The sequence below is a fragment of the Cryptococcus neoformans genome, chromosome 11 (assembly GCF_000149385.1).
Source record: "Cryptococcus neoformans var. neoformans B-3501A chromosome 11, whole genome shotgun sequence".
Classification (NCBI taxonomy): domain Eukaryota; kingdom Fungi; phylum Basidiomycota; class Tremellomycetes; order Tremellales; family Cryptococcaceae; genus Cryptococcus; species Cryptococcus deneoformans.
Genome location: NC_009187.1, coordinates 496,711 through 520,562, shown reverse-complemented (window position 1 = coordinate 520,562; position 23,852 = coordinate 496,711). Strand labels below are relative to the sequence as shown.

The 23,852-nt window shown below is 47.7% G+C and overlaps 10 protein-coding genes across 11 annotated transcripts; 4 read left to right on the top strand and 6 right to left on the bottom strand.

Annotated features, from left to right (window-relative positions):
- Window positions 1-126: 126 nt before the first annotated feature.
- Window positions 127-3,181, top strand: CNBK1800 (hypothetical protein; the record flags this gene model as incomplete). 2 transcript variants are annotated; one of them, XM_767713.1, is made up of 7 exons in its annotated part: window positions 127-376; window positions 440-1,289; window positions 1,336-2,052; window positions 2,109-2,411; window positions 2,465-2,832; window positions 2,891-3,058; window positions 3,135-3,181. In XM_767713.1, the coding sequence occupies 7 exons, from the start codon at window positions 127-129 to the stop codon at window positions 3,179-3,181; spliced, it is 2,703 nt and encodes a 900-aa protein (XP_772806.1). The 2 variants fall into 2 exon arrangements, with proteins under 2 accessions (XP_772806.1, XP_772807.1); XM_767714.1 differs by having other exon boundaries at window positions 2,891-3,159.
- A 341-nt stretch (window positions 3,182-3,522) lies between these two features.
- On the bottom strand, window positions 3,523-4,674 carry CNBK1790 (hypothetical protein; the record flags this gene model as incomplete). Its single annotated transcript, XM_767712.1, has 5 exons — window positions 3,523-3,696; window positions 3,769-3,976; window positions 4,048-4,224; window positions 4,279-4,384; window positions 4,449-4,674. The coding sequence occupies 5 exons, from the start codon at window positions 4,672-4,674 to the stop codon at window positions 3,523-3,525; spliced, it is 891 nt and encodes a 296-aa protein (XP_772805.1).
- Window positions 4,675-4,918: 244 nt separating this feature from the next.
- On the top strand, window positions 4,919-5,992 carry CNBK1780 (hypothetical protein; the record flags this gene model as incomplete). The annotated part of the gene is made up of 6 exons (XM_767711.1): window positions 4,919-5,018; window positions 5,069-5,234; window positions 5,288-5,301; window positions 5,351-5,472; window positions 5,525-5,594; window positions 5,646-5,992. 6 exons carry the CDS (start codon window positions 4,919-4,921, stop codon window positions 5,990-5,992), a joined length of 819 nt encoding a protein of 272 aa, XP_772804.1.
- Window positions 5,993-7,380: 1,388 nt separating this feature from the next.
- CNBK1770 (hypothetical protein) lies at window positions 7,381-8,028 on the bottom strand (the record flags this gene model as incomplete). Its single annotated transcript, XM_767710.1, has 1 exon — window positions 7,381-8,028. The coding sequence occupies one exon, from the start codon at window positions 8,026-8,028 to the stop codon at window positions 7,381-7,383; it is 648 nt and encodes a 215-aa protein (XP_772803.1).
- Window positions 8,029-8,122: 94 nt separating this feature from the next.
- CNBK1760 (hypothetical protein) lies at window positions 8,123-9,572 on the bottom strand (the record flags this gene model as incomplete). Its single annotated transcript, XM_767709.1, has 6 exons — window positions 8,123-8,251; window positions 8,305-8,489; window positions 8,544-8,722; window positions 8,776-8,955; window positions 9,019-9,144; window positions 9,358-9,572. The coding sequence occupies 6 exons, from the start codon at window positions 9,570-9,572 to the stop codon at window positions 8,123-8,125; spliced, it is 1,014 nt and encodes a 337-aa protein (XP_772802.1).
- A 1,023-nt stretch (window positions 9,573-10,595) lies between these two features.
- On the bottom strand, window positions 10,596-11,904 carry CNBK1750 (hypothetical protein; the record flags this gene model as incomplete). Its single annotated transcript, XM_767708.1, has 2 exons — window positions 10,596-11,334; window positions 11,423-11,904. The coding sequence occupies 2 exons, from the start codon at window positions 11,902-11,904 to the stop codon at window positions 10,596-10,598; spliced, it is 1,221 nt and encodes a 406-aa protein (XP_772801.1).
- A 933-nt stretch (window positions 11,905-12,837) lies between these two features.
- On the top strand, window positions 12,838-13,701 carry CNBK1740 (hypothetical protein; the record flags this gene model as incomplete). Its single annotated transcript, XM_767707.1, has 5 exons — window positions 12,838-12,873; window positions 12,940-13,141; window positions 13,192-13,412; window positions 13,471-13,542; window positions 13,600-13,701. 5 exons carry the CDS (start codon window positions 12,838-12,840, stop codon window positions 13,699-13,701), a joined length of 633 nt encoding a protein of 210 aa, XP_772800.1.
- A 137-nt stretch (window positions 13,702-13,838) lies between these two features.
- CNBK1730 (hypothetical protein) lies at window positions 13,839-15,448 on the bottom strand (the record flags this gene model as incomplete). The annotated part of the gene is made up of 8 exons (XM_767706.1): window positions 13,839-13,928; window positions 13,990-14,201; window positions 14,253-14,375; window positions 14,436-14,635; window positions 14,680-14,805; window positions 14,858-14,934; window positions 14,992-15,061; window positions 15,327-15,448. The coding sequence occupies 8 exons, from the start codon at window positions 15,446-15,448 to the stop codon at window positions 13,839-13,841; spliced, it is 1,020 nt and encodes a 339-aa protein (XP_772799.1).
- Window positions 15,449-16,653: 1,205 nt separating this feature from the next.
- Window positions 16,654-18,484, top strand: CNBK1720 (hypothetical protein; the record flags this gene model as incomplete). The annotated part of the gene is made up of 3 exons (XM_767705.1): window positions 16,654-16,833; window positions 16,891-17,189; window positions 17,248-18,484. The coding sequence occupies 3 exons, from the start codon at window positions 16,654-16,656 to the stop codon at window positions 18,482-18,484; spliced, it is 1,716 nt and encodes a 571-aa protein (XP_772798.1).
- Window positions 18,485-20,702: 2,218 nt separating this feature from the next.
- On the bottom strand, window positions 20,703-23,546 carry CNBK1710 (hypothetical protein; the record flags this gene model as incomplete). Its single annotated transcript, XM_767704.1, has 13 exons — window positions 20,703-20,969; window positions 21,034-21,384; window positions 21,436-21,488; window positions 21,543-21,687; window positions 21,748-21,828; window positions 21,887-22,240; window positions 22,305-22,409; window positions 22,465-22,584; window positions 22,639-22,738; window positions 22,791-22,968; window positions 23,018-23,126; window positions 23,181-23,380; window positions 23,435-23,546. The coding sequence occupies 13 exons, from the start codon at window positions 23,544-23,546 to the stop codon at window positions 20,703-20,705; spliced, it is 2,175 nt and encodes a 724-aa protein (XP_772797.1).
- Between the last annotated feature and the right edge of the window lie 306 nt (window positions 23,547-23,852).

Here is a 23,852-nt window from a genome sequence, read left to right as displayed (position 1 = left end):
AGACGATGGTGTGATCAATCAAAGATAGAGCAGCGCCGTTCCGTCGCTCGTCGTTATTTTAGTTAATACGTTTCAATTTGAATCACCAAATCTTTCTTTTCCTATTTTTCCAACATTCTTCCAAAAATGACCACCCCTTCAACACCGGGCGAAAGCTCGCTCGCGACATCTGTCTATTCTCTCGCCCCAAAGTCTCCAGTGGAAGTACATAAGGAACGAGTCGCCAACTGGCGCTTCTCCACCATCTGCGCTAATGTCGATGGCAAGGATCAGTATGGAGCTAGCTCAACTCCCATCTACCAGACCGCCACCTTCAAGGGTATGGACGGGCAATATGACTACACCAGGTCTGGGAACCCCACAAGAGGCGCTCTTGGTGAGTTGGGGCTTGCTCGTTTATCGCATCTCCATAGATAACACTGACAAATGAGGCTATAAGAAAACCATCTTGCAAGATTGTACGGGGCCACTCAAACATTTGCCTTGTCTACTGGTATGACTTGTCTTGACACGATCTTGCGACTTGTTAGGCCAGGAGAAACCGTTCTGGCCGGTGACGATTTGTACGGAGGTACCAACCGACTTTTGACGTATCTTGGTACGCATGGCGGTGTCGATGTCAGGCATGTTGATACTACAGATGTGGACAAGGTAATTCCTCATCTTGGACCAGGGAATAATGTCAAGATGGTTCTTCTAGAATCCCCTACGAACCCTCTGTTGAAAATTGCCGACCTGCAAGAAATCGCCGATGCTGTTCACTCTGCTGCACCTAGCGCTTTGATTGTGGTTGACAACACTATGATGTCTCCTTACCTGCAACGGCCGCTTGAGATTGGTGCCGATATTGTTTACGACTCTGCTACCAAATATCTCTCAGGTCATCACGACCTTATGGCTGGTATCATTGCAGCTTCTCGACCCGATATCTGCAAAGACATTGCATTCATTATTAACTCTGTTGGATCCGGCCTTGCTCCTTTCGACTCTTTCCTTTTGCTCCGTGGTGTCAAGACCATGTCTCTCAGGATGGACAGGCAGATGGCCACTGCCCACCTTGTGGCTCTTTATCTTGATTCATTTGGCTTCTTGGTCCACTACCCTGGTCTCAAGAGCCATCCTAAGAGGGATATCCACTACAAACAGGCGTCTGGTGCTGGCGCGGTGTTAAGTTTTGTTACTGGCGACAAGGCCCTTAGCGAACGGATTGTCGGCGGGACAAGACTGTGGGGTATCAGCGTGTCTTTCGGGGCTGTCAACAGCTTGATCAGTATGCCATGTTTAATGTCGTAAGTAATTTTACCGTCATCCAAGAGATCTGCTAATCTGTTGCAGTCACGCCTCCATTTCCGCTGCAGTTCGTGCTGAACGAGGGCTCCCAGAAAACCTTATTCGACTTTGTGTCGGTATCGAGGACCCTAGAGATCTCATTGATGACTTGGAGCATTCGCTTCTCCAAGCAGGAGCTATTGTTCCCAATCTACAATATACTCCTCTCTCCCAGACTAAGGCGGCGGAGTTGTACGCTAGGGACGGTGAAGCGTGGATCCTGGAACGTGCCAAGGGTTTCAAGCGGCCTTCTACCCAGTCTATTACTGTTGACAAGCTCGTCAGCGGCGTGAAGCAAAGTCTTGGTCTCTCCACCCCTCCCAAAGAGTACAAGACGATCGAAGAAGACATCGCGGTTTCTGCCCCCGGCAAGGTTATTCTTTTCGGTGAGCACGCTGTCGTCCACGGCGTCACTGCCATCGCGTCCAGCGTCGACCTCCGATGCTTTTCCGTCTTGTCTCCTCGTCGTGACGGAAAGGTTGGATTGGAAGTACCCAATATTGGTGTGGAACTCGAATGGGAAATCAGCAAGCTTCCTTGGAATCTGCTTCCGGTGCACGCAAATGGCGGGAGGCACGTTGCCGACAAGGAGCTTGACACGGCGTTGCTTCAGGCTGTGGAGGGTGCTGTCAACACTCATGTTGAAGTGGGTAAGACTGGTATAGGTGCCTGTGTAGCCTTCTTATATCTGTACATGATGATCTCAGGTGAAGAAACCAATGCGTGAGTATTGGCAAGCCGTGCCGATGTTGCTGAATAAAACTAACTTATGCCTACAGTCTTTCTGTTACCTTTACCGCTTCTTCAAACCTCCCTATCTCTGCGGGTCTCGGATCATCTGCCGCATACTCCACTTGTGTTGCGGCGTCTTTCCTTCTCGCTCGCCAGCACCTCACCATTCCTTCGGCCGATCGCCTTCCCAAAGAAGACACTGACTTGGTCGATGGATGGGCTTTCTTGGCCGAAAAGGTTTTACACGGAAACCCTAGTGGTATCGATAACGCCGTCGCTGTCAGGGGTGGAGCTGTTGCTTTCACCAGATCTGTTGGCGGAAAGCAAGGCGGTATGGATGGTCTTTTTGAGTAAGTATCTGCATACCGTTTTATTCACGTCCATTTAGCTGATTTTTTTCCAGGTTTTCTTCTGTCCGATTACTCTTGACCAACACTCTTGTCCCCAGAGACACCAAGACATTGGTTGCCGGTGTTTCCGCGAAGCGCCTCGCTGAGCCTCAGGCTGTTAACTCGATTCTCGATTCTATCCAAACCATTTCAGATGAAGCACGTTCCTTGCTCGGCGGTGGCAAGCCTGTGGAACGTTCTATCCTTGTCAAGCGTCTGGAAGCGCTCATCAAGGAAAACCATGAGCACTTGGTTGAGCTCGGAGTGTCGCACCCTTCTTTGGAAATGATCGTGGCAGCTACCGCTCAGGCACCTTTCGAGTTAGCCACCAAGTTGACTGGTGCTGGTGGCGGCGGATGTGCTCTTACTCTTATTCCGGATGGTAAGTATAGCTATCCTTAGTTATCAGACCGACGCTGATTGTTTATATGCCTACTCAGATTTCCCTGAATCTTCCCTCAACGAGCTCATCCAAACCCTCGAAGGCCATGGTTTCCAAGCGCACCTCACCACACTGGGCGGCCCTGGCTTCGGTGTCCTCACGACTCCCTTTAAGCCGGGCAATGTCTCTGAACAACTTCGGGATGCTGTGAGGACCCACGACGAGGGTGAGGGCATGGTTGTGCCGAAGAGAGCTGGTCTTAGAGAAGCTGATAAGGAAGGTTTGCACGCATGGGCGGAAAGGTTGGGTCGATGGGTATATGCTTAAAATATGTTATGGGTTGCTTTAGTTGAACGTATGTTTTCTCTGTGTCCCTTGTGTGATGTTTCTAGTTTCACAGTAGCAACAGTAATGTCTTTGGCTTGTACAATATGGAATGCACGACATTTTGGTAACTGGAAATCTGAAAAGATGTGAAGTGTTTGCCTGCTAGAGAATCCTATTATGGTCAAAAATGTCTGAGATACATTGCAATGTTCCAAACAAAACTGAAGCAAGCTGCTGATCCAAAATCCCATTGATTGAAGTAACCCCAAAATCCCACGATGCACAGATCTATGCATGATATGCCGTATGCTCATCTCACCATTACCTCACCAGACAGACACCGTCTCAAACAACCTACGGCTCTTAGTTGGCAGGGGCCTTGGTGACGGTCTGCACATCAGGAGTCTTGCTAGGTATCAACCTTCCCTTGATTTTCCAGTCATCCCGTGAAGGGAAAATCTTTTCAAAGACGATGTTCTCAACAACGTGTTGTGTCCGTCTCGAGGGCGGGGCCGAACCCTTTTGAGTGATCACCGCCTAAATAAAAAGGGGGCGCATAATTAGCCATGGTGTTGCCTCTTTGCGGTCTCGAATTATAAGAAAACCAACCTGCTGGGTGTCAAACGCCAAAACAATCTGCGCCGCCATCTTGTCCTCCCTCGGGTCCAACATTGTCATCCTCGCCCATACCAACTTGGTAGACTTGTTCTCCTTGACGAGTTGCCATTTCAGCTTGTCCTTTCTGCCTCTAATAATGTTTTGGGCAGCAGAGTAGGCGTCGTCTTTAGAGATTGAAAGGGCCTGTCCTAGTGTTCCACTGCATCCAACATAGGTCAGTTTTCATCCGGCAATAGTCATTAGACTAATTAGTCAGGAGAATTCACTTACGAAGCCTGGACCTGCATGTATTTGTAGTAGAGCTCGGTCAAATTCTTGATAGACTTGCTTATCGATCCCGCTGGATTTAACCAGACGAACCCTCTGCGAATCAAACTAGGCATATAGAACCGAATAGGACTATTCTTATACTCTTCCAATCCTCCCTGTCCAATGAGCTCGCTGATGCTAAAAGATTCAATACATTAGCTCTGGAACAATTTTGTCACAAAAGAGACGTACGACTGGTTGGTCAAATCTTGACGATCCTTTCTGTCCCGTTCATACACCGCGTCCTTGGTCTTGTGCCAGAATTCCGGCCAATTTCTTGGAGGATCATACGTGGCCTCTGTTCGTAAATGACGTATGTAAGTATAAGTGAATGCGTGACAGATTAGAAAAGCGAGACTTACCAAAGAGGGGCAGTTTTTGGGCACTGAGATCTACTCCTGGGTTGGACCTCGATGCCCTAGCAAGCATCTGCCTCTGTTCCTCGGCTTCAAGTTCAAGTTCTTTGGTGAGTTTGGATTTGGGTTTTGGTTGTGTGATGGTGGAGGCATATCGTAGGGAGAGGAGAGTCGCGCTGCGAGTAGCGGTGGAGAGGGAAGCGGAGTGCCGAAACGATGGAAGGAAAGACATGGCTGGAGGTTATAGGATGTACAACACACTGCGAAGAAGACAACCGCCGAAATGTTAAAAACAGGCAGTGGATTCGACCACGCGGTGTGATTGGCCGAGACTTTCGAAAGATCACGTGACCACAAGACCGATCACTACTTCCCTCCACCCGACATCTCTGCTCCGTCCGTCCTTCGTTGTACGTAGTATCGCTCCACGACCCACAAAGACCACGACAACCAAAAGCACACAGCGGAGCATACTCATGAACGTCGTCAAGACAATACTCACTAGAAGAGCACCCTTCCTATCTGCTATCGCTATCCGTACCATGGCATCACCAGCCACAATGTCCAAGCCTCGAGGTCAGGCTCTCCTTTAGCTCAGTGCTACCTGGACTCATATGTGGAATCAGATATACAAGATTTCCTCGCATATTACCCCAATGTTAAAACCAACCCTAAGGCATCAGCCAATCTCAAGTTCTACTCAAACGAATTACCATTCCAACCTGACAACTTGACTTATGAAGAGTTCATGCACACGTACTCAAGAGACTATGATGAACTGGAGATGAACCAGTGAGCTCGATTGCATGACTTGCCGGCCGCCTTGGCTGACAGATTTCTGCCAGTGGATATATTCAATGTTGGTATCCTTTGGTCTACGTGCGACCCTCTCACCTAAGTTTCCTTAGGGTTCTTTCCCATTCGAGAATATGGCGTTAACCCCGAAGCACAACCTTTACAACCTCACGAAATTGAAGCAATGCAGAACAATCCCGAAATTGTTTCCAGACTACTTAAATCTTATAAAATGGTTCGCGTCAAAGCTGGTCTGGTGAAATTGAGCTATGTTGACATTGATGCAGATGCTAGGATTCTACGGCATAGATTTCAACGGCGGTAAGCTTAAGCTTACAAGCAACCACAAGGAGAGAAGTGCGTCTCTGTTCTTAATTGTCATGGCAGACGACTCAACACACTTTACAGTCTCAAACCTTCGCTCTCGCTCACACAACCTCCTACGTCTTACCCGTATTCTTAAACATCTTTCCGAGTTCCCGCAACTTCAGCCTCATGCAGCAGCACTCGTTCTCTTTTTCGTCGCTACTCACTCGGCTGGTATGCTGGATTTCTCCCAAGGTGTCATGAGGGGTGACAGCATGGATCAGTGGTGGTCCAACTGTTTCAGAAATGAGGGGGAAAGAAAGGAAATCAGAAAGATTGTGCAAGGACGAGGACAGTTTGGACAAGGTACATGGGACTGGGAAGAGTACAACGAGTGGTATGAGCAAAGAAGAGAAGTCGGCAAGGTTGGCTTCAGCGGCCAAGATTAAAAGCTGCGTACAATTTCAAAACATGCATATCATCAATCAGCGTCAGCTATCGTCAATTATACTTCCGTTCCATGATCGCCAGCCGTGTCACCATCTTCACACCGTCGTTACCTATCCTGCTACACATTTAATGACCTTCCATCCCCATATGTCTTCTTTCCCAGTACTCTCAGATACTTTCCACTCATCACTGACCACCCACATATATCCTTCGTCTCACGGCTCTTTGGGAGCATTCCCAAATGGATATGTACAGCGTTCAAAAGCCGATTCAGGTCTAGAAATCTCCAGCCCTAGGCCGACAGACTCCTCGTTCTCAGGAATGGTGAAGAGTGTCACATCAGAATGAAGAGCAGAGGCCGGAAATCACGCTTTGTTCATCGATAGAGAATGTCCAGTAATCATCTGTTTCTTTGCGATGACGCAAAGCTTGTCCAATCTGACCTCCGGGGCAATTGAGATGACTGACAGAGGTGAAAAGGATGGTTGCGCCAATGTCGCAAAAACACAGCGACAAAACAACTGCTTTCATGAACAAACCTTACAGTTACTGACAAAAGCTGGAGAGGTGTACTCTGGCGTGACCAAAGAAAACAAGCTCTTCGGGCAACAATGATGTTGATAAGAGGTACAGCATAGACTATGAATCGTCATTCCTATCATACAATCGTTAGCAGCTTGATCTTTTGTCAGTGAAAAAAAGTCAAAAGCACTCACCTTGTGCTTCACCATACTCAAGAGTCCCTACCAGCCCCATCACTGACCTAACGAGATCTTCAGAATCTCCCTCTCCCGCCTATTCTGTCTCAAACTGATGTAGCAACAAACCAGAGCCAAAAGGACGCTGGCCAGACAAAGCTTGGATAGAGCAGGTAAGCAATACCATCATGGCATCACATCCTAGTCTCCAGATTTCCGTGCACGATGTTAAACACTGCAGCGGAAAGCTCTAACCTCAAATCATAAGGATAGAAACTTGGGCATAGAAATTTGGTGTCGATTGTAGATGTCATTGCTGGTAGGGGAATGTTCCCGTTGGATAAATAAACCTCACGACAATTATGAAAAGAAAGAACTCACCGAGACCGATGATTCCTCCATAAGCTTTACCACTTAATGCCTGCCATATCGAAAGACGTCTCTCCCAGATCATAGTCTCTTCCTTCTCATATTTACAATTAGACTGCGGCCGAACGCGGACGCGGGAGTTGAAGCATTGAATTATGATGGCGGAACCCGACTGAAAGCTCCGACATGCATTGCCTTGGACGTTCCACAGCTACAGGAACAGCGACCTTGAAGGAGTGAGGGAAGGACTAAGGAGGAACCTCTACAACGAGAGTAGTATCAGGTATGATTGGTAAAGCACATTTTCGGGCAAGAGAAACTCACCATTGCCCTCCGATCCACTTCCAAACATCCTTTTCCACTTCGATTTTTGCAATATCGTCTTTTTTCATACACACCATCGACAATGACCGGCCTCCCCATCCGGTAGCATACCCTCCAAAAGGCTCGCTCTTAGGCCAGTATTTTTCCCTATTTTTCCAGACTTTTTCCTCATCTGACTCCTCAGCCAACTTGCCCTCAATAGGCCTGCCCTCCAAGAGCGCCTGCTCTTTAGCAATAAGTGATGCGGGACGGGGGCGGAACTCTTCAGCTTCATTGAGGATGACGTTGCACTGCTTGTCGACGCATGTAAAATAGCCCTTGATGATACGACCGTCGATGAGGGTGATGGTCAAAACTTGGCCAATGAGAGCTCGGAGGGAAGGCCGGGATGATTCTTTTGATGGGTCCTCTTGAGGCATTGGAGTGGGTACTCGAAGTGGATCGGAAGACATGCTTGAAGGTGAGAGAGACGACTGTTGATGAGGAATAGGAAGTGGGAGATGGAAGATAATTCGAGAAGAGATTTGAGATGAGAGAGAGACGCGGACAATTGACTGCTGGGGCCGGCCGTCGGAGGAATGCGGACAACTCGCTACAGATGAAGTCGAGGATGCATAACAAGGAAATAATCGTTCTGCTATCATGCCAAGGTTCAAAAGTATGCAGGTATTATAGGTACATGTGAGAATGCAAATTTCACTAATCTACAGACTGATTTATCAGTTATCCAAAAACAGCTTAACCCCTGAAATCCTTGGCGATCTTGCTCTTCCAACCAACAGCACGCTCGAACCCATTCTTCCCTGTCTGATAGTCCATAATTGCTTCCATAGCCTGTCTTTGACTGCAGGTGACGAAAGGGCCATACTGAAAAAGGGCTGTCAACACATCATCATCTTACACATGAGAAACTGACTCACCTGAACAATAGGCTGGTCGAGAGGCTTTCCGGCAATGACAACAAAATGTGCTTCTTCAGCATCAGTGTCGTCTTCTGGCCTGGTAAGGGTCACGCCAGACTCTCCAGGCTTGGAAGAAAGAACAAGCAAGTTGAACTTGTCATGAGTCTTGGTGTCGTCGCCGATTTGCAGCTTTCCCTTCACGACTGTTTTAGTATTTGTCAGTAGTAGGTCAGTACGATGAGATTAAAAAGGCTTACTATAGATGAAGGCATTGTAACCTTCAGGAAGAGGCTGATACACGCTCGCCCCGGGCTTCTGAAGTTTGAAACCCAAGTACCAAGCACCGCCGACCGGAGTAACAGAGCCGTTGGTACCGTGAGAGTCACCAGAAAGAACAGTGATTTCTACTCCATCTTTAGGGTGGATAACAGGAATACTACGCATATATCAGCAAAACCACTACTATAAAATTTAATCATTCAGACTTACTCTTCAGCCTTTCGGTCCTGGTATTCTGGTTCAATGTACTTCTCCTTCTGGGGAAGGTCAATCCAAAGTTGCATACCCTCAACAGGCTCAGCCTTAGTTGGGTCCGGGTCAAATATAGGCATCTCGGCGTGGGCGATACCCTTACCGGCTGTCATCCACTGAACATCTCCGGGTGTTAAACTAAAGCGATCGTGTCAGCAGGTAATATTACAAAGAAATAGCTTCAAACAGAAAAAAACTTACGTTCCAGAGTATCCAAGGAAGTCCTCGTGCTTGAAGATACCTCGGAACAAGTAAGTGACAGTTTGCATACCGCGGTGAGGGTGATCGGGGAAACCAGCACCGGGAAGGACTTTAAAATGATCGAGCCTGTGAGAGGAAGTCAGTATACAAATATCGGGTCAAGTTTACGAATGAGTCATTAAGGGGCTAGTCTTTCTCGGATCTGGATAGTTGACTCCTATCGGAATCTCGATCACTTGTCCGGGCATACCCTCAAGTGAGTTTGGGTAAGGTCTCCATTCCTTGGTGTCGATGTCCCAAATTCCAAGTCTTGCACCTCAACAGCTGAAAGTGACTCACATCAAGAAAGGAGTAAGATTCCGAAGCTCCCTAGTACCGATAGACCTCCTGACAGTGGCACCGGCACCTTCAGAGACCTCGTGAGCGTAAACAGTCTTGGTAATACTTCGAGAAGTGCCGGTGGCGGTATTGATAGCAGCAGTGGTGGACATGTTTGCTTTGAGTGTGGTTAGACTTGATGAAGTGTTGAAACGTGTAAGTGTGGTCCTTAACATATAGTTCTTGAACAGTAAAGCCGTTGTTGCTTGATGAATCAAGTCGGTTGAAAAAGAGATGGATCGTGAGGAGATGCTGAAGATAGGACGGCTTTTATATCTTTCCCGTCGGCAGATTGCTTGGTAGGGGTTATAGCGGATTAGCTAATGCTTCCCGTGGTACTGACTTGCTGGGCTTTTCTAGAAGAGAGGAGAAGGAAATGGATGAGGAATGCATGAGTTATAAGCGGCAGGAATGAGGGAAGATGAGCAAAGCGAAGGGAACGATTGGGTAATGATATGGGATATCGGTGCCAAAAAAGGAAATTCGGCGGTTGACGGCAGAAGCCGCCCCCGTTCGCCAAAAAAATAAATAAATAATTAGACGCCGATAATTAGATAATCAAATGGCATAACTATGCCGGAGGGGGGAAGGTAGCTAACCATGGAAATGAAAGATGACTAACTGGTGACAGATAACATTAAACTGCGAATGGCCAAGGCGACAGAAGGACAGAAGACGTCAAAGGACAACGAAAGGCCGAAGAACAAATGCTTCCATAAACCAAGCAGTAGCCCTCAAGCCATCGGCTCCCTTCTACGCGCTAATTAGCAGTGCTGTAAGAGAATTACTATTACTACAGACTACAGGAAGTCCGTCAAGGTGAGGACTCAGAAAATTATTGCATGCTGGTGGCAAAGAAGCTGCAGTGAAAAGAACTAAATAACCAGTAGTAGTAATAATGAGAGAATAGTTGACAGCGTAGCGTAAAAGCGTAGATGGGGCAATTGGTTAGACATGTTGATTTTCGTGGCATCCTGGCGTGTAGGAAGGCTCTTCTTATCTGACATGAAAGCTCACACCATTATCGTGGTCAGTGGTTTGGCAAGGTCTACCTTAGCGTTGGATCATGATTGATGAAAATAATATTTTATGATATCAATGATCATATAGTACTAGAACACCCAATATACTTATACATGTAAATGCTTCCCTCGTGATAATTGCACCAATAACGCCCTATTCGATTCCTATTCTAGAGATCATTGCTCGGTAGCTACTGAAACGCCATCGCTCCAAGACCTCTCTTCATCGGCAGCTGGCTCACTTTCTTCGCCTCTCTCTCTCCTGCCCTGAACCTCAATCCACATGTCATCTTTCTGTCGTTCTAACGTTGCAATTTCTTCCTCCACCTTCTTAACCACCTCTTTCCTCCTGTTTCGCACCTCTTTGTCGCCATTGGACTCTACAGAGTCTGCTTGGAGCAAAAGTTGAAGGAGAGCATTTGTCTGAGCGTGGTAAGGTGCGTTGCGACGGTTAAACAAGAGTGGAGGCGGATGAGAGCCCAGAGTGGAGTGGGCAAATGAAAGTCGAGAAGGGAAATTAAATGATGACTTGAGAATAGCCAGCTGCTGCTCAGTGCTAGCCAAAGACGCAAGTGACGCAGAAGACCCTTCGGAGATAGTTGTAGACTCTCCCTCTTCCTCCTCAGCAACCTGCTCTTCAGGGATATCGGCTTTAGGGGCAGTGGATACTTGGACAGAGGGAGATGCCGAGGGCTTCTGTGCGGGAGGGGTAGCTGCCGAAGCTTCAATTTCTCGAGGAACGTGTTCGACACGAGATGCTGACGCTGCCTGTTCGGAAGCTGGAGATGTTGAAGAAATAGATTTAGCCTCAAACTCAGACTCGACTTCAGACTCTGAAGCACTAGAGTATTGCGGAGCAAAGTTGATACCGAAAAAGGTGCTGAAAAGACTGTCCAAATTATCAAGCTCGTTGACTCTGTGTGGTCAATGGTGATAATGTGAGTCCCTAGAAGATACTGTCAGCTTATATGTTCCGCTTCGCGTATGGTATGACCATTACTTACCTCGTGCGTGATCCCGAAGTATGCGTGAAATCCTCCGCCTCCCTAGCTCTCCTCTCCGCCTTCTTCCTTGAAATAGCTTCGGCTCGAGCTTTCCTTCTCCTCCTCTCCTCTTCTTGCAACCTTAGCTGTTGCTTCCTTTGTTTTTCTTCTTCTCTGGCCATGGCTCTCTCTAGTTCGGCTTTAATGGCAGCTTCTCGCTCAGCTTGGGCCTGCGCGCGAGCAGTTTCACGAGCCCGCTTTGCAGCTTCAGCCTTCTCTCGCTTGCGTTGAATGGCTTGAAGGTGTTTGTAATAAGCAGCGGCTTTCTCTTCTTCGGCATACATCATGTCATCGAGGTCGTAGGATGGCCGAGCGGGTACATGGCGAGTGGTGTAGTGTGGATTGAAAGAGAACGGATTCTGGTGATAGGCTGGAGAAAGGGAGCTTCGGCGATGATAAGCGGGGCAGCCAAAGTTAACGTAAGGGTAGTTGAACAAAGACATGGTCGTCTCAAGATTGTTTGAATGTGTGTGGCTGTAATTACCAATGCTAGGTAAAGATAATGATACGACTTGGAAAGCTGTGGTTAACGGGAACAGGAAATGATATTTTGGGTTTTATAGATGGGTGCATGTCTTCGGCTGGCAGCAGCAAAGATGATCAGTAAGCGGTAGAAGGTGTACGAACGGTTGCGAAGAGCAGATAAGTAGAGTCGCGAAGGATGTCGAACATTTGAGAAAGCTCTCGTCGAAAGCCCGAGAGGCTTCGCGCGCCGTCGGGGAATTGCTGGAAAATTCTTGAAGGAACGAGTTAAACTGCATGCGGGATATTTATTATGTAATTATGAATATAATTGTCCGCTCCATACGGACATGTACCGCACGGAAGAACTGCTCAATAGTGAGTCTGGTGTGGTTCGGTCTTCTTCGGAGACGGGCCGATGTCCGTAGTGGGCTTGTGTCGAACCTATAACCAAAATCACCAATTATTCCATATTAAAAGCCGGCGTGTTGGGCACCAAAATCAGAATTACTTATCAAGAAGATTCAACAGTAGTGCATACATACATACATATCATCGACTATTGAATTTACCGCTGAGATACAAGTAAACTAACTTTTTAATCTTGAAGAGGCATTTCCAGCAAAAGCAGTAGATTAGATAAATAAATATAGCGATGAAAGAAGATCCCCTTGATAATATATTTGGTCCCGGTCCGTGTGTGTAACATTATGTCATCAAGCACGCAACAAAAACGTGCAAGCCCCGTTTCAGCAGGAGAATGATGACATAGCAACATGGTTCCGCCGGAAAGGCAATGTTCATGCCAAATACATAAATAGCACAGATTTATTGTCCTTCACTCGTCTTTATAGAAATTTCGACTCAGCCTATTTTTTCCACATATCCCTTGATCGAGACTGATTGTCGTTAAAATGTCCAAGTCTGCTGCTTTCTTTGAGGCCGTCATCGTAAGTTTATCCCTCATAACCTGGTGGTCTTTCAAGCGCTTCACGATTGACACATTACTATTTTAGGCCCGACGAAGCTACTACAATCTTACCAACAAGACTACTCTCAGCAACGCCCAGCTCCAGGAGATCATTGAGAAGTCCGTGAAGTATGCTCCTACATCTTTCAATGGCCAGCAGTCTCGGGCAGTCCTTGTCTCTGGGTCCAAGCACAACGAGCTTTGGGACAAGATTACTGAAACTCATTTAAGGACTCTCAAGGGTGACAGTGCGTTATTGCATCGCGAACTTCAATCTAGAGCTGATAAACCACTGCAGAGAGCCAGGAGGAATTCTGGGCCAACAAGATCAAGGACCAATATAGAGCCGGGTACGGTACTGTCATCTTTTTCGAAGACCAGGACATTGTCAATGGCTTCTCAGCCAAGATGCCCGCTTTTGCACAGGCTTTCCCTGTTTGGTCTGAGAACTCTGCAGGTATCTTGCAGCACATCGTCTGGACCGCTTTGGTGGCTGAGGGTCATGGTGCTAGCTTGCAGGTATGTGTGTCTATCTGTCGTAGATTTTTGGCTTGGATACTTGCTGAACTTCGTTTAGCACTACGCCCAATACTCTGCTGAGACTCAGGCCGCCATTACCGAACTGGTGGATGTTTCTCCCAACTGGAAGGTGAGAATACTCCTACGTTTTTCAACAAGCTTTACTTTCTGATCGTTGTCCTGATAGGTTACTGGCCTCCTCCCCTTCGGTATCCCTTCCGGCCCCCCCGGTAAGGAGAAGGTTTACGAGCCTATCGAGAAGCGCACCAAGTTCTTCTTTGACGAATAAATAAAGACAAGTAGTTGTAGATTTTAGAACTATAGATACTAAAAATGTAGCAAATTGAAGCTAAATGCCTCTTTCACCGTGATAATTGGCAGCGCTTCTGTACATGTATACATGCACGGTGAGCGGAAGATACAGTGCTATGCCTTTGACCATCTCATGACACCCTCCCATACGGCCAATGCTGCTGCATTTGTCGGAAAAGCTCTCAATGCGACCGGGACAAAACCCTACCACACGTCTTGGTCGTCAGTTGATGGCTCTGAAACAGTAGGAAATCTGCCTGCCTACCCTATAGAAATTCTTTGTTCTTGCCAGTACATTCCATCGTAATCCCTTTGAGCCATCGTAGGCCTCGTTCCATACCTGACGGTAAGCGTCAAATACACTTCTATACCGTGGTGTCTTGATATCGTCAGCTATGAAAAGATACTGCGTCAGCAATGGATGATGACTACTAGAAGGTCCCCCACTCATTATTCTGTTTTTGACGTTGTCGAGGGCTTTCAGAAATTTTCAGTAATTGCAATCACACATATAGGCGCTTGACTTACGCAATGCTGTCAACCAATAAGCATTAGAGGCCATACCACCGGCGAGGAAATTGGCTAGGCCCGCCGACATTGCCCAATTTGTACCATCCCAGCTCTTGAACAATCTATTAAATACCTCGAAGCCTGTCAACTCAACATCAACATTTCTTACGCACGATGATTCTGGATGCTTGTAACACTTACTTCCAAACATCGCTGCAAAACAACTTCTGTAGATGAAACTCGCACCCAGTCCTCTCCACATACCTGTCACACCTTGCTCGGCGACAGTCTGTCGTACGACGTCAATAGGACCAGAGAATTGTCGCGGTACATGCTCAGGTTGAACAAGTTGAAGCTGGAGTTTGCATTTGATTATTTCTGTGGGATGTGCGACGGTTGCACTGGAATGCTCTTAGCAAAATACGGATCTCTAGGAAGAGCTTACTTGGTCCAGCCAGCAAACAGACCGGCCACACTGTGCCCCAAAAGTGACAACCTCTTCTGATCAGAGTTCGGCACTTGCTCCCCTAATCCGTGAGCAGAAAGAAAGGCTCGATAGTTGTGCAGACTGCTTTTGGTGAGGATTGCTACTCCTGATGATCAAATTAATAGAAAAGATTCACCTTCCCATCAAGATGGAGTCTGTTATCCCCCATGAGATTGCAGGGATACTTGCGCCTTTATACAAAGCTCGTGGACCCTACCAATCATATTAGGGATGAGCAAATATTACACGTACTTTGCGGGAACAGCACACCTCTTTGCTGACCGTCTTTTTGAAGCAGTCCCATGCCCCATTAAATGTTCCTGGGGGAGCACATTGCAGCCTTGTCTGGATATTCGTTCAAATACTATCAGGAAATTTCCTTGGTGTATGAGGACAAATCACTTGCCTTCAGGGTGTCGAAAGGATGTCCGACAATAAGCTATACCTGGAAATCAGCGTCCTGATTATGACCGCCACTTCAGAGATGTAGGACCAAACTATATATATACCTTTGTCCATCTAATAACCACACATATTAGCGTATTATCTTATTGTCAAGGCCAAAGCCTTTGACCGCCGAGTGTAAGAGCAGACGAAAAACTCACCCCGAACAGATACCCGCGGCGAAACCGATAAACGGTGAATGCTCCTTCTGAGGAGATCCAAACCTGCCTTCTGGTATGTCAGAATAAATGTCTGGGTCAGAGATCTCCTCGGGGACTGCCATAATCCTATCTTGGGGAAGTGCTGGTGCTGGATGCGGTCCTTTTGACTGGTGCTGATATTTTGTAAAGTCTGATGAAACCTCCAACTATAGCATTCGGGCTTCGGCCCGGGAGTTATGATATCACCATTTATTCTCCTACGAAGAAGCTGCTGTTTTGTTTGCTGGGCTTTTTGGTGGTGTTTAAAAATAATTATTTATGCTCCATTCAGTTTTGTTAATTGTTGTCTATAACCGCGATGCTGTTCGATTGACAGATTTATGATTTTGCACATTTCTGGTTCAAACAGAGACCTCGTTCAGATCTGTACAGCATCGTAGGAATCAACGGCTTTACTATTTAGCGGTCCTTTCATCAAGGACAGCAGGCTGGCCAGCGTTTACCACTATACTACGCACGCACCAAGCTATTATTCGACCTCCTCTCACACCTTTCACCTACAAATCGACCAGCCCCTTGGTCAATACCGTGCCACAATGGATAATCGTGCAAACAGTGAGCACGTAAGTCGACTAATTTGACTTGTCGTCCTTTCTGCATCTTCCTTATCCGAGATTCCAAGCCCTTCAACCGAATTTGTCTCCTAGAAAGTGCGTAATTCTTCAGCGCATTTGTAAAGTAAAACCCATTAGATGGGCCAAAAAATCTGTTGTTCAGGAACAGACTCCGTTCGAGCCAAAACCTCATTTTTAGATTTTGGCCTTTTCCCGACGAGAGGATTATTTGGCCAAAAATTGTGGAAGCTTTTGTGGGTTTTTTAAAACAAATTTGGATTGGGCATAGGCGTTCTGCATTGTACGCACAAACCCACACGCCGGCGGAAGCGCGTGACTAACGAATTACAAGTGAGACCTGTATCAGATGGGATGCATACGCTACCGGCTGACTGTCGACTCCTGCACCTAGTCAAGTGCCGCCTCCTTGCTCTGGGCATTGATCTACATGCTGTTCCTCTCGGGATCCCGTTATCTTGGCATATAAGACTGGGTGATATGCACGACAACTCAGTGCATAATATGTAGGACATACGTACAACGTCGTTACAGTATCAGAGATAATCTTATCGCATGCTATGGACATGCAACACAAGGCAATGCTTAGCTATCTGAGCCAGACAGTATAAGATCGGCCAAAGTGGACAAGTATTATCTCGTCCTTGTCCAACAATCATCCTTTGCTACGCCATCCACAACAAGACCTCATAGTCATGCACATCGCATACATTCTCGGCCTCGTACCCCTCGCTTTCGCCGGTGTCATCAAGCACGACCCTCCCAAGTTCCAGCCTATTCAGTCTACCAGGATTGTGCGGCTGCACCCAAACGGGGACAAAAGCAAGTGCGTTGACCTCCTGGGTAATACTCGCCAGGATGGTCAGCCCGTGCAGGTGAGCCCAAGCAATGACATCACACCATACTGTGCCACTTTTGCTGATATCGCTCAGATTTGCGACTGCGACGGTACCCCGGCTCAGGACTGGGTCCTCAATGCCGGCCGCGGTCAGACCAAGGTCCAGCTCGCCGGCACCAGTTTCTGTCTCGATGCCACCCACCCTTACGCAGCCGACGGGACCAACATGAAGATCTGGAAGTGCTTGGACGTCCAACAGCAAGACTGGTATTGGACGAGTGATAACAGAATCGTTCTCCGCGACCAGGGCAAGTGCCTCGACTGGGCCACTGGGGATCGGTCTGATTTCAACCAGCTGCAGGTCTGGCGGTGCAGCACGGATAACAACAATCAGTGAGTCACCTGCTTGCAGTGGCCTGAGTTGATGGGCTGACAATAATCTCACTATTAGGGTCTGGACAACGGGACCGGACTACGGTGGGAACCATGGGGGTGATGCTGGTGGGAACCCCGGAGGTAATCAAGGCGATGATTCAAGAGGCAAAACCAATACTGGTGGAAACCCCGGAGGTAATCAAGGTGGTGATTCAGGAGGGAAAACCAATCACATCATTCCCGACCCCCCAGGGCCAGACCCCAACAGCGAGCCCCTCAACCCCGCCCTTGAAGCCATTGTTAACGTCACCGAGGCAGCTGGACCCTGGCCGCCCATGATCAACTTCGACGGCGATTACAGCAATGACGACGTGACCGTATCGGACCAAGTACCGTTCGACTACTGTATCGGGGAGGGGTCTGGTAACCCGACGGATGATGAAGGACAGCAGCAAGGACAAAACTTCACAGCAAATGTAGCTGGGATAGGGAGAGACTTCTGCCTGGACAATTTTGGCAATCCTGACATTCGGAACACCATTTCTTTCGACAACAACACCAGCATTGGGAACGGAGCGGACACTGGGCGAGCCCTTCACAAGCGGACATTTGCGGATTCAGGGGCGACGGGTACGCCCAACCGGTGGAGACGAGGGTCGGTGATTTCCATTTGCGTCGAGAGGAACAACAATTATCTGGTTCCATATGCGTCCTCCCCCGTTCCCATCCGAGCATCGGCTATCGTCGCATCCGCCATGGTACGTGCAATCAACTTCTGGAACGCAGGTCTGAACAAGCGATTCGTCTCGTTCGAGTTTGTGGAGAACTGCAACGACGCCGTGTTCCATACTCTTGCTGTTGACCAGATCAAGTCTGCCAAAGAGCCTACTGTGCTCGCGACTGCCCCCTTCCCTCCTCGGGGTGAAGAGGGTGCTAGGAACCGCAACATCTTCGTGTGGAATACGGCTTTCGAGGCCAACTTTCAGAACGTCCTTACCTTTATCATGTCACATGAGCTGGGGCACACTCTTGGCCTGGCGCATGAGGACTGCAAATCCAGAGACCAACCTTGCGAAGTTATCACTGACAAGGTGGCTGGGTCAGTCGTGGAAAGCCGTATCTCCGGCAGCACCACACAGCTGTTCAATGGCCCCACCCCGCTTGACATAGCAGGGGCGAACGAGTACTACTCACTTGCAGCGGGACCCAACACCCCGGAGAACATCGTACTCTGGCCTGCGACGAGGGGTCCGTTTATCAACTACCCGCCGCTACCGAAATGCAAGTGGTTCCTCGGTATTTGCTATTACTAGCACCAGTATGAAGGAGCGGGGAGCATCGGGATATGGGATTGGATTGTTGCGAGACAAGGACATTTTGGCGAGTCCGAGTTTGCGTCGGCCAATACTGTAATAATACACAGCAGGAGAGCAATGTTGGTTGAAGCAAACAAAGTTCAATCTGTCGTTTCGTCGTTGAGTATGCCATATGTACCAATACAAGTATGCAATTTTGGCCTTGTCTATATCGTCTTGGTCAGCAGTAACGCAACTTCTTTCAACGATTTAAATCCCACCCTGAATGATTCCGGCGCCCCGAATGCCACCCAGCCATTTCAAGCCAACGGAGGCGAGCATGCATTGCTGGATAATCGACCTCGCTGCCCTTGGGATAGACTTCAACGACAGTTCTGGCGTGACCCCGCAGTTTCAATGCAAGGGGATGGGTCCGATCTCTTCCATCCTTTAACTCCTCATTGAAGATCCTCAGCAGGACGGTGGCGATTTGTACAAATGCGCGGACCTCGTCGTGCTAGCTGACTACCTGGTCCCCTTCAACTGGGCCTGCACCGGTAATGCTGCCCTCAATATGAGCTCGTAGAGCACAGGTCATCGTAAGCCTCAGCTGACACGAGTTCGATCTCTGCGACAACGAGCAAGCAAGAGCGTTGGGAGGGAGCATCAGATACCCGGTTCTGCGTGCTTTCGGTGAGAATCGCTACTCCTGTTGACCAAAGTAACATAGGCAATTTACCTTCCCATCAATATGGAGTCCGTTATCCCCCATGATATTGCAGGGATACTTGCGCCTTTATACAAAGCTCTTGGACCCTGGCAATGATATTAAGGATGAGCAAGTATCACTTGTACTTTGCAGTTACTAATAACAGCTCTACCGCTCTGTCACAAGCCTGCACAAAGCATAAGAACAGAAAGTTACGTAACAGATGGAGGCGAGACGCATCTCAGTTCTCAGCAGATTCTCAGATAAGATCCATTCAGCTGGACCTCGAGCAGATCAGATATAAATAGATTTCTGTAGAAGTATATAAAGGGGAGCTCTATCCTCGATCTTGATATTCTTCCTTTCGAAGATCAATATTTCATAAGCTACTTCGCCAAAGATCCTCGAGCTCGGACCAAGATGGTGTATCGCCGGGCCAGAAAGCGTATCAATGCGTATTTCGGAAACTTGTTCAATGTGCCCGACTCCTCGAACTCTCGCTATGGACGGGATCATCTGGAAACGCAATACTTTTTGGGAATTCGGACAAGTGACATCGTGCAACAAGTTCCAAGAGACGAAGCCGAAACAGAGTGGCAACTTATATTGGATCGCAAGAAGCAATCAAGATGTCAACTTCGGAGTACAGAAAAGAGGATAATACGAACGGTGGTTATGGAATTAACGATGGGACTTTAGCTTTCCCGGTTCCTTCGGTACCCGTTGGCCTATCACCGCTAATATAATGGAATTATCCGGTTTTTCATCCTCGGCCAGTACATTCCTCCCGACACCAGACTATTACGGGCCTTTGGCACCTGAATGAGCGTTTCGAACTCCATTCGGAAGCGATTTCATTTCCCACATCCCGGCCACTCCGGCTCCAGTCGCCATGTAGTAGATCTCTCTTATCTTTTGATACACCCATCAAGCCCAAATTTCCTTTAAAGCTACGCCCCGCGTTATGGATCGAATCACCGCTAAGCGTCGAAAACAACTCGGCAGTACAGGAAGTCGTGAGCAAAGTCCTATATCCTTTGCATTGGAACCGCCAACATCCCCTCTTTACCATCGATGACGAAGGAATCTCTTTCCCCCTCAGTTTAGAAGGAACTGTCCATCTCCTCGTCGTGGACCGACATATCTGGAAGAACTGGCAACTCTCTGCCGTGGGAAAGAGCGTGTAAAGCTATTTATGACCTTCTGGATGTTCGTACAGGATGCAAATACTTCAAAGGCTTGACATTTACCGAAGACTCGGGGAATCGCAAGCTACCCCAGCATGCGATTCCCTTTAGTGATGGAACAAAATCTGAACAATGGATATCAATGACAAAATCGGCGTCGTTAAGGATTGTTCCGTCGAATAAAATTCGCATTAAAATATCCGGCTCAGTGCCAATGCTTAGTCCATGTATAAGTAGCCTGTATTTTCTTGACGATATTGAAACACAGCTATTGAAGCAAAGTTTACCTTCTTTGCTAGTAAGTCTATACATGGTAATGTTCTCCATTACAACAGGCTGTCTATGGAGCCACATTGCCCCATCGATGCTCTTTCAACCACTCTCCACCATGCTCATCGTACTCTGCCTTCGTGACCATTGCCTGCTTCGCCTCCTCAGTGGCACTCCATTGAGCCATACCTCTCCAAGCCTCTAACCTTGGGTCACCTCCATCCAGTGAAGAGACGACTTTCAAAGGAGCCCGGAAGGGAAGGATAGGCGTAAGGACGTGGCGTAATTTGGGAATCAAATTCGGGATGTTAGCGCCTCCGCCAGTGACAAAGATACCCTATGGAATCCGCTTCCTGTCAGTGACCCGGTTACATCCAACATATTTGCCATGGGAAACTTGCCTGCATTAACCTCTTCCTTTCCTCTTCGCCGAAACCATTCAAAATCCACCCAGCCACTTCACCCACACCCGCCGTATCAAGCCCGACAATGCTAGGCTGGAACCACACCTCGGGTACTCTGATCCTTTCAATGTTCAAGTGTAGTTGATGATTTTGACGAACATCTTCGGGATCAAACTTTTCCGAGTTGCCACCGCGGACAAAAGCGTTGATAAGTCTGTTTTTGGCTTCTGCTCTCCCTAGCATGGTTTGGTCTTCTGTGAAAGTAGGGTCGTATTGTAGTAAACGGGTTTCAATGGATTGAAGGAGGTTATTATCGTCTTCCTCTGCATCTGAATCCTCCTCTCCTTCCTATGGAATTGTTCAGTTTCAATACTAAGCAAAATGTACAAATGCACTCACCATTGCACGATAGACTGCCCAGTCAGAATCATCCATACCAAACCCATCATCATCTGGTCATAAAGTCAGTCATGTTTTGCACGTGTTTGTGATCCAAGAATACCCACCTTCCCCCTTCTTTCTCTTCTTGCTTATTTTTTCTTCCGCGGCCAAGTTGGCAATGTGCTTCATTCTGCTTTGAGATGCCGCAGATTTCCTGTCACCCAGTTGCGCCTTCCTCTTCTTACGTGCTTGCATACGGTTGATAACCGCCTGACAGAACAGAGATCAACAATCAAATTTGCAACTGGAAGGGAAAAGAAATGATCTCACGTCTTGCTGATCTTTCAACTTCGCCGCCCAGCCAGCTAGGTTCGTCTCTCTTTCCTCTTCTTCTTTCCTCTTTTCCTCTTCCTATTGGCGTGGTAATGTCAACATCACCCTAAACAACAGAGCATAAAGAATAGCTCACCATACGCTCTCTTTCCTTCCGCTTCTCCTCTTTCGCCTTCATCCTCGCATCCCATGCGCCCTTCATTAGCCGCTGCCTCCTCTTCTCCTTCAATTCATCTTCATTTAACTCCTCATCCGGCCTTTCGAGCAACGGGAACGTCGGCACTTCCTCTGGCTCCTCTTCCAATCCCAGGTCTTTGCGCTGCTTCTTGCGGACGTCGGCTTCTGTGCGTTTGACCCAGCTTTCCAACTGGGCTTCAGTGTCAAAGGGAGTGTCTTCCGATAATTTTGTGAGGAAATCGGCTTTTCTCATGGTGGGCCGTTCGGAGAGAAGAAGCTTATACTTCTCAAGTTCGGCGATGGTAGCAGCAAGCTGTTTGAAGATATTAGATATTAGGCACGAAATGGGATACTGGAAAACGTCTAGAACGACATACCTTTTCTGCTCTCTTCTTCGCTTGCAGCTCTTGCAACCTCTTTCCTGATTCTTTACGTCGTTCCAAAGCCGCAGCAATCTCTTGCTCCGTTTTCTCAGTTGCCTCCTTCAAAAATTTCCATTCAGATGCTGTCTTCATATCAACAACGGAGAAAACTTACAGTCTTGCTGTAAGGGAACTGAATGACCTTGGTCATAGCGGCAAGATTAGCCGGGACTTCCAAAGTCCGCAATTCCTCATCGTAATCGGTAGAGAAATAGCAAGTCTCGCGATACATGAACTAATGAAGAATCCCGTCACTTCGAGGTTTGTTAAATGCTGGTTTGAGACATACTGTAGCTTGGGATTGAGTTACTTTGACAGGAAAAGATGGATACTTGAGCTGAGCAAGCTTGAGCATCAATTCAGATGCTTGAGAGCCTCCCCATGGTATACTAAAACAATATGAGCATTATACATATAACCAGGCAAGCCGAACCGTCATACCGCTTTGACCGATTAACCAAGGCTTGACCATCAAATATGGGTATAATTGTCGTAGCTTGATGACCGAGATTTATAGTTAAACCATCCTTCTTGCCTTGTCGAGAGAACGCAAAAAGCGAGTCTACACCAAATGCTACTGATGGTGCGTTATACAGTTCAAAGAGAAGCTCAGAGGTCACTTCGGTAGGTTTTAGTCAACCTGTCTCATGTGATGGAGTATTACTTACTAGCTCTACTGAACAATGGATTCGCCAGCCTTTCAGTCATGACGATAGGATGTTGTATTTGAGGAGTGTCAATCCCTAACTGACAAAATGTAAAGTCCAAAGCACATTCCTACCCATCCTGCTGAGTCACTTCATTCGTACGCCATGACGGAAAGGAGCTCACCAACATGTCTCCCTGTATTAACAAATCTCCATCGAACATCGATCTGGCATTGGACCTTGAATTGGCATCGGCATCCGTGTCTCCGCCGAACAACAGGACGTTCTTTCCGAATTTACGCTCTTTATATCTGGACACCATATTGATGCGGTCAATATAGGGAGTTGAACTTGAGCTAAACCCAGCTCTCCATGAATGAGCGCCTATGGATCTCTGAGGGTTAGTGGCGACTGGGCGTGGTAAAGAGCTCATCATACCGTTGTCGATACAGATTGCTGGAGACTGTCCGTCTAGAGAGTGGTAGTCAAAGACTGGTTGGGGTTCCCCATTGAAACGAATTTCGGGGATGTCTATTAGGTTGTCAGGCATGGTGGACGGTGCTGAGACGTTCTGAGGTGTACAAGATTGAAGTATTGTTCGGAATACGTTATTGAATGTATTGGTCGAGGATACCCGTTGCGAGAAGAAGTCGGTCGGGCCAAGTACACACTGTGCAAACAGAAGAGCGGGATTAAATGTCGAACGGAAGTGATGATGTCACTCCGGTGCCCGTCTCAGCACTGGACAACCACGAACTAACTGATTATTACCCGAGCCGCACCATGATGCAGATGAGCAGCTACTACGCCACATACCGTATACTACTTCCAATCTGACCTCGATATCCACGAGGGT